General features: G+C 27.3%; 2 protein-coding genes across 2 annotated transcripts; both read left to right on the forward strand.

The window, feature by feature from the left end:
- The first annotated feature begins 470 nt into the window (after positions 1-470).
- On the forward strand, positions 471-3,315 carry LOC145742308 (core-binding factor subunit beta-like). The gene is made up of 6 exons (XM_082560091.1): positions 471-611; positions 975-1,061; positions 1,718-1,834; positions 2,091-2,207; positions 2,357-2,425; positions 2,694-3,315. The coding sequence occupies exons 1-6, from the start codon at positions 531-533 to the stop codon at positions 2,757-2,759; spliced, it is 537 nt and encodes a 178-aa protein (XP_082416217.1). The 5' UTR covers positions 471-530; the 3' UTR covers positions 2,760-3,315.
- Positions 3,316-3,879: 564 nt separating this feature from the next.
- Positions 3,880-7,363, forward strand: LOC145743266 (zinc finger CCCH-type with G patch domain-containing protein-like). Its single transcript, XM_082561189.1, has 9 exons — positions 3,880-4,017; positions 4,153-4,314; positions 4,493-4,872; positions 5,162-5,347; positions 5,499-5,626; positions 5,827-5,929; positions 6,127-6,256; positions 6,571-6,821; positions 7,063-7,363. The coding sequence occupies exons 1-9, from the start codon at positions 3,967-3,969 to the stop codon at positions 7,199-7,201; spliced, it is 1,530 nt and encodes a 509-aa protein (XP_082417315.1). The 5' UTR covers positions 3,880-3,966; the 3' UTR covers positions 7,202-7,363.
- The last annotated feature ends 736 nt before the right edge of the window (positions 7,364-8,099 follow it).

Consider the following 8,099-nt stretch of genomic DNA (forward strand, 5'->3'; position numbering starts at 1 on the left):
GGCCAAGAAAATGATTTTTCAACCAAAAGACGATTTTTATCTTTTTTGTATAGGTAAGAGCACCTATTCTATTGGTAAGTTTTTCGTGCTAAATTTATTTTTGTGATTAAAATAAAATATTGGTAGCCCTATGTAAAATATAAAAGTAATGGCCCTGTGGAAAAATGATGGGCTTATAGAGACGCGACCATTTAAAAACCAGCAACGTTATAAGCGTAAGTTTTGCTATTGGACTGGAATTGCAGGCAAAATATATTTGCTGTGCGACAATATTATGACTAACAATTATTTTAATCGATACCTTCACATTGGTTAACCTAGATTCAAAATCTTAATTTTACAGTAACGTTAAAGTGTGCGTTTTTAAAATAATAAATGTGTTGATTTTTTTCTGTCATTTTTTTCCCGGTATTTTGGTCACCGGTCCGGGTTTTCTTTTTCACGTTTCAGTGTTTCCACTAAGTTTTATGTTTAAATAATATTTTATTAAATAAAGTTTCTTATTAAATAAAGTTTGTTTAAGTTTACTCATGATGCCAAAAGTTGTTGCCGATCAACGTGCTGCGTATGAATCCAATGAACTCTTTCGTCGTTTGAGTAGAGAAACAGAGGTATATTTTGTTGGCAAGAAAATACTTTATACGTATTAGGCTAAACCACACTTGGTCTAATAGTGTTTAAGTGTTCATCTTTGTTTAATTGATACATTGAGAGAATGAGCAGATGTTGCTTGTTAAATTTTTATTTTAGTTTATTCATTAATTCTGACTAACTATGTTTAGGTGTATTAAACCAGCTTAAAAAGTATTTTATTAACTGGATTTATAGATAATAATCAATAAAAAAATATACAATAGTATATATAATATTTAAAGATAACTCATAAACATAAAGTTTTAGTTTGGATTTTAATTTAGCTTAGGTTATAAACCTTTTTATTTTGGCATTGCTTAACTACTGTACAACTGTTTTAGATAAAATATACTGGATATAGGGATAGAGCCGCTGACGAAAGGCAACTTCGGTTTCAGAATAGTTGCAGAGCCGGGAGAGCGGAAATTGTAATTCAACTTGTTTTTAGTCTTATTTTAAAATTTTTTTTTATATATTCTTATCCTCGATGTGGGAAAGTCAAATGCATGACTTAAACATAGAGTAACATCAGTTACTCCGACCCAGTCTCGAGTTGCCTGTGGCAGTTTGGGATATTATAGATTATAATTGCCTGGTAATTATGCTGCTGATTAAGTGCTGGCTCAGCAGGAATTCATACTGTTTATAGCGCCTTACTCAAGGGTGCTACAGCATTAGATCAGTGGGAGTAAACCCACGACCTCATGTGTGGTGTAGCAGGTGTTCCTACCACTACACCATGCTGCCGGTAAATTTATTTAAGAATCAACTTTAAATCTTTAATGTTTAGGTTTTGTCTACTTGATGAATTTTATTGTAACTTTTAGGAGTATAGGGCTTTATATTTTTGTTTACTGTTATATAAAAAGCATTGGAAATTTTTTTCCAATGCTTTTTATATAATTTAAAACTCTTTGTATTAAAAACTGAACATTTATTGCTTTAACCACTAAGCTATTTTTGGTAGTTTATTGCCTGAGGTTGTTATTTACTTATTACATCATACACATTATATTTTTGGCATAGGTTTATTAATAGTGCCATTATATTGTTTAAAGCCTTTCTTATATTGTTTTTTGTGTAGGCTTTCGTTACATCTGGGATGAATCTTACTCTTCAGTTTTACCCTTGGAATTTAGACAACATCCAAGGAATATCTCCTCCAAAGGATTATGTAAATTTCGATCGTGAACCTGGAAAGGTTGAAAAATAAAACTTTTTGTTCTTTAAAAAACATAAATGTTTACATACATTAAAGATGTAAAATATAACAGTTAAAACTGTAAAAAAAACAAGTAATGCCTATATAAAGACATTATAATATTTTAAACTGATTTTAGTTATAATGTACTTGGCATTATTATTTAATTTAAAGTCATGTCTGTTTATTACACTCAAGAGTAATAAAGTAAAAACTAATAAAAAGTAAATGTATACAATATTTTTATTGCTTACAGGTATATCTAAAATCACCGTTTATTTTAAATGGAGTTTGTGTATGTTGGAAAGGTTGGATAAATTTACACAGACTTGAAGGTATGGGATCAATTGAATATGATGAAGAGTGGGCTCAGGTAATGTTTCATTAACAAAATTTAATAAATCTAACATAAAAAAATATAATTAATAAATGCAAAAAGTTACAGAAGTTATTTTTTTTATTTTTATGTTTTCGAACAAATTTTTAATCCTAATTTTTACAATTTTATTTTAATGTTTTCAGGTCGAATCATCACAGCAACCCAGCAATCCAACTCAGTCAATGCATAAGGCACAAACACAGAAAGGCCAAGTAATAATATGTTAATACTTACCTTAATTGACTTAACCAGATGATTTTATTTAACATTTTTTGCATTTTAATGTGCCTAACTTTCTTTTTCACACAGGCTTAGGCAACTTAAAAATATATTTATTAAATTAAAACTTAGGATGTTTTTTTGTAAAGCCTTTATTTAAGAAGACAAATGTATAAAAAATAAGATAATAGTTTACAATTTCAATTAATTTCTTTTTTTAAATAATTTCTAGTTTTGTTAATTAAAAATTTTTTGATTTAGAATCACAAACATTCAAACAGTGGGAATGGGGGTAGTCAACATGACAAGAGACCCAGACTTCATTAAAAGTCTCAGTCTGAAAACTGTGCATAGCTCGTATAACGGGTTTCACACTTGCTTTACATTTTTGCCTTTGCTTATACTATTAATAAAATGGTGTATTTTTTTTCTTGTTGCGAAAAAGTGCGACTTTTTAGGTTCTTTTGTTTTTTTTTGAGTTTTTTAGATCATTTTTTTGTTAGATAGGTTGCATTGAAATGTTATGTAGTAATTCATTATCACTATAAACTACTTTACCTTTTGAGTAAATTTCAATCAAATTGTTATTTGCCTTTAAAAGTTATTTTAAATGAATTGTTAATAATCTCTGAAAATTAATGTTGTATGTTATTTGGTCACCAAAAGTGTTACTTGTTTAAGTTAAAAAATTGACAATTTTTTGCTTTTAAATTTAATTTTAACTTCTAATTTGCAGTACAACTGTACATTTTTGCATTTATTTTGCTTTCTAAAAGTTCTTAATTATTTAAAGGTTGTTTTTTTGTTTAATTAAGTTCCATTTAAAGTTCCAATATCCACTGCTTGTCTTATCTATGCTATGTTTCATAAATACACTGCTTTATGCCAATATCTTGTAACACTATGGGCAGATTATTATGCAGATTCAAGATATATTTTAAAGGTGTAAGCTAATAAAATTTACTCCATGTTTAAGGTTAACAAATCTGTTTAGATGGGGAATAAACCATAGAGATACTAATATATACAAAAAGATAACATTTTTTTATTGATCAATGATTTAAATAGATTAAATTAAACGTAAAAAAATGTTTATTTTAGTTTCCTAAAAACAATCTAAAAGTTTAAATTTTGCTTTGGCAACTCGGGCGAGTATGGCAAATCGGTCTTCAATTTGCGACACAAAATGGATGCGAAGCCCACTCTAGTGTATATATTAGTATCTCTATGGAATAAACTACTAAACAAAAAAACTTGTTTAAGAGGGTATTTAACATTTGGGTTTTTTTAAATAAATGAATTAAAATTATTTTTATAGCATGATTTTGACACAAAAATATTTCTAGCGAAAAATTTGCAATACATAAAATTATTATATTTTAAATAATTATTCTCATAACTGGTAATTTCCCCATGCTTACATCAGAAATGGTAAATTGAAAGAGTGCTCGTTTATAAGTTATTATAATAAAAAATTAAAAGGTTTTTTTTTAGCATATTTGGAGAAATTAACTTAACTTTCAGACTTTGCATAATGGAAAACCTAAAAGAATCTTTGGTTGCGTACAAATTGCAACTTAAACAGGTATTTTTTAATAAAAAGATAAAGTGTTAAAAAACTTATGGTTATACAGTTAGAGTTACTGAACTTTTGAATTAGGTTTTATTGTTCATTAAAACTTATCAAAAAATCTAAAACACTTATTTATGTTTTTTTTAGATTAATAATGCTTTATCATTAAAAGAAGATTCAGAAATGGTTTTACTTAGAGATGATTTGCTAGAATTGATTGAACTGACAACTGATAGTTTATTGGATTATGAAAAAAGCAAGCTAATGACTATTTGTAACGAAGATCCACATGAACAAAATAATAAAAAGGTAGATAATAATAATTTATGATTCAATATTTTACTTATATTTGAATGCAAAGTCAAAGTGTGTTAAATAAAGCATTATTTAAGTGTTTTTTTTTGGTCCCAACTTTAATCTACGAGTTGAAAATAATTTTGATGCCAACAATATCTAAGATAAAGAAAATTTATACAAAAAATTTTAGGATGAAAATAATGTAGACGACGAACTTGCTTCTTTTTATGCTGAGCTTGATGCTGAAGAACCAAGTACTTCTTCCCAAAAAGTAAATCAAAAATCTAGCAATACAAACAAGTCTAAATGGCATCAAATGGACAATGACAGAACAACTATCGATGTCAAAAATAGTAAATTTTTAAAAGTAATTGAAAATCTTGACGACATCACTGGAACAAAATGCCAAGCTCCTTACACCACTGAGTGGTCTGGTGTTAATTATCACAATGCGATGATCATGAATGTTATTGAAACTAATAATGAAGATATTACGCTTAAATGTCTGTTTCTTAATCCAACTATGGTTGAAATGCAAACTTGTCCATTTTATTTAGATGATGATTGCAAGTAAGAGTTGTGTGAATTTTTTTTAATTTTTCAGTATTTTATTTTTAATCTTACATAAATAATCGTACATCTACAACTTAAGATAAATTTACTTTCCATTTTTACATTGGGCCTTTTATGCACTAAAAGGGCTTAGTTAACTGTTTGCTAAAGAAATTGTCAACTCAAATTAGTTCTACCTTAATTATTTTTATATATTTTACAGCTAGTAAATTGCTGTTAGATTCCTTAATTAATTTGCATTAAACTTTAAGCGCAAACCAATGACATAAATTATCATTTTTTTCAGATATTCTAATACTGAATGCAAGTATAATCATGGACATACTGTAAGCTTGTACTCACTAAGGAAATTTAAAGAGGCAGACTTTACTCAATTGAAACCGCAATCAGAATGTCTTGCTAAGTTGCCAACTGGATTATGGTCAAATGCAGTGGTGGAAAAAATAACTGATGGAGAGAAATTTCAAGTGAAGTAAAATCATTGTAGAACATTAACAAACAATTAACAAACTGTTTAATTTGGACTTGATAACGTTTTCAATACAAAATACAGATTATTCTAATGATAAATCAAAAATTGTATTTTCCCAAATCAAAAAATGGTTTATTTTATTTCCTTTTAGTTTTAGAGATAATCGGTTAACATGTGAATTAGATGCAGAACACATTTATCCATTTGTTTATGAAACTTTGAATTCATCAAACGATAAAACTGTAGATACCCAAATTGAAGTTTCTCAAGTCAGTAATGGTAAATAAAATTTTAATAACATTACTGTTAGTTTGTGTATTGTTTTTTTTTCAAATTATACATTTATACTGTATCCAAAAATTAGTTACAATTAAATCTGATTAAAAAAAATGTAAATTAAAAATCTATAAATTGAAGTTAACAAGTTAAATTAAACTTTAAAGCATTAAATAAACTAAAATATGTGATTACTTAAACAGGAAAACAATTAGCAAAAGACACTGAGAATATCACGTTAAAAGGAATTGGAGAGTGGGAGAAACACACAAATGGATTTGGATCAAAAATGATGATTAAACATGGGTAAAATATTCCATAAATCTTGCATTTTAAAACAAACATTTAAAATATTTGTTTTTTGATCCCTTAACCTGCATTGTAGTTTATTTAAGAAACTTATTTTAATACTAATACTTAATGTATTTGTCCCTTTAAAATCCTTCATTGAGGTGTTTTTTACATTTAATTAAAAAGGGAATTAATTACATTTATTATTTCAGTTATGTTCCTGGCGAGGGTTTAGGCAAGAATGGTCAAGGAAGAATAGAACCAGTTGAAGTTGTAGTTTTACCTTCTGGAAAATCTTTAGATTATTGCATGATGTCAAAAGAAAAAAAGAAATTATTTGGGGTAATATTCTATTTTTTATAAAAACAAAATGCTGCCCTATGTTTAGGCTTTGAAGTCGGTCTTTTCATAATAAAAATAAAAAAATCCTTTATACTTACTGGAGTTATTAGGTTGCCAAAAAAAATTGACAAGTTAATTTTTGGCCAATAATACCAGATCAGGGTAACAAATGTTCAAAATGTTGCTCTATGTTTAGGCCGTGAAGTCGGTCTTTTCATATTAAGAATAAAGAAATCTTTAACACTTTACTACTACAGTTATTAAGTTGCTCTATAAAAAATGTTGAATTATAATTATTGTAATTTGTTTTCAAGAACGAGCAATCTGGAGTTTCAACACCACCCAAACCTCAACCAAACGTTTTCAACTTTTTAAACAACGTTTTAAGCAAAAAATCTGCCCCTAATAAAAAAGAAACTCAATTAACAACAATTAATAAAACAAAAGATCCGAAAGATAAAAAGAAGGCTCAAAATGATGTTTTAATTAAAAACGATCTTAAAATAAAGGAACTTAACGCAAGGATAAGAAAGTTGAACGGTTCAATTAATAGAAATAAAGAAACGTAAGTATTTGGGTTTGAAACTTTTAATTAACATTTGTAAATATTTGAACATATAATTTTTTTAAATATGTTAATGTAAAATTCAAATTTTTTTGCAATTAAAACCTGGTTTCGATATACAAAAAAAAACAAAGTTCCTCTGTTCGAAAATAAATAGAATATAGCCTAATAATGCAGTTTTTTTTTAATTTAAATGCTTGTGTTTCCCTTTTTTAATTAAATTTTTACATCATTGTTTTAGAAATCCATCTGTTGCAAAAAAACTACGGATAGAATTATCTAATGTCAACTTACAACTAAATTCTTTAAAATCAACAAACAATGCTATACAAGTGGGAAGACGAAAGGACGAAACACATCGAAAAATGACAAAGTTTTGATATTTTTTAGGGGAAATAAAATTATTTAGTTCTTTTTAAATTCGTGATCATTATTTAGTTAGTTTTAGTTTTTTTTCTTTTGTAACTTGCCGTATTCCGCTAAAACTAAAAAATTGAAAATATTTATTCTGAAAAAAAACAATTTTGGATGTGCCGTTAGTAGTCGCTATCGCTTTGTTTTTTATTGGACAGATTTTTTAAAATAGAAAACTTAAAAATTATCCCAGCTTGCCGACATCAATAGGCTATTTATTTCTATAATAAAAGTTAATTTTTAAAAACGAAAAAATATTTTTTATTTTACGTAAACTTTAAAACTTAAGTAACAAAACTCAACAAATTTTTTTAAAACCCAGAATATTTTAAATTTTATTTAATAAATAAAACTTTTAATTAATTTAGTTTGTGCTTTAAAAGTTCAACCTTAATGGAAATAACTGGCTTTTTAAAATCTAGGATTCCTTAAAATGTAATTCAAAAACAACGCAACAATTGGATCAGATATAGTTTTATCTCAGTTATACTTCCGTTATATTACAATTTTATTAATTAAATTTTCAAGTAGGGTGTTTGCTCTTCGAAAACCACATTGTTTCTTTAATAATTTTCATTAAAAATCTTTGTTACGTCACACTGGCACGCAGCGCGTCAACAATGGAGAAAACAGAACAGCGGGCGCGTGGCCCACTTCCATAGATTAAACAAAACGCGAAACGACCAAGTACGGGTTTGTTTACTAACTGATTAGGAAGGCTTTATTTAATTAATATGACATACTATCTGAGTAGATTTAATGTTTTGGTATGTTTACGTATGGGTGTATAGTTTTGGGGAAACACGTGTTTCTTGGTATGGAGATGTTATGCTAATTTTCTATGTATTTGAGCGGGCAACGTAA

The sequence above is a fragment of the Corella eumyota genome, chromosome 2 (genome assembly GCF_963082875.1).
Source record: "Corella eumyota chromosome 2, kaCorEumy4.1, whole genome shotgun sequence".
Lineage (NCBI taxonomy): Eukaryota > Metazoa > Chordata > Ascidiacea > Phlebobranchia > Corellidae > Corella > Corella eumyota.

What these genes read in the sequence shown, in the direction of transcription:
- LOC145743266 (XM_082561189.1), top strand. Translation starts at nt 3,967, where the DNA reads ATGGAAAACCTAAAAGAATCTTTGGTTGCGTACAAATTGCAACTTAAA. An exon ending in ACAAATTGCAACTTAAACAG is followed by an intron (nt 4,018 to 4,152) that starts GTATTTTTTAAT and finishes TGTTTTTTTTAG; the next exon opens with ATTAATAATGCTTTATCATT. An exon ending in ATTAATAGAAATAAAGAAAC is followed by an intron (nt 6,822 to 7,062) that starts GTAAGTATTTGG and finishes TCATTGTTTTAG; the next exon opens with AAATCCATCTGTTGCAAAAA.
- LOC145742308 (XM_082560091.1), top strand. Translation starts at nt 531, where the DNA reads ATGATGCCAAAAGTTGTTGCCGATCAACGTGCTGCGTATGAATCCAAT. An exon ending in GTTTGAGTAGAGAAACAGAG is followed by an intron (nt 612 to 974) that starts GTATATTTTGTT and finishes CAACTGTTTTAG; the next exon opens with ATAAAATATACTGGATATAG. An exon ending in CACAAACACAGAAAGGCCAA is followed by an intron (nt 2,426 to 2,693) that starts GTAATAATATGT and finishes TTTTTGATTTAG; the next exon opens with AATCACAAACATTCAAACAG.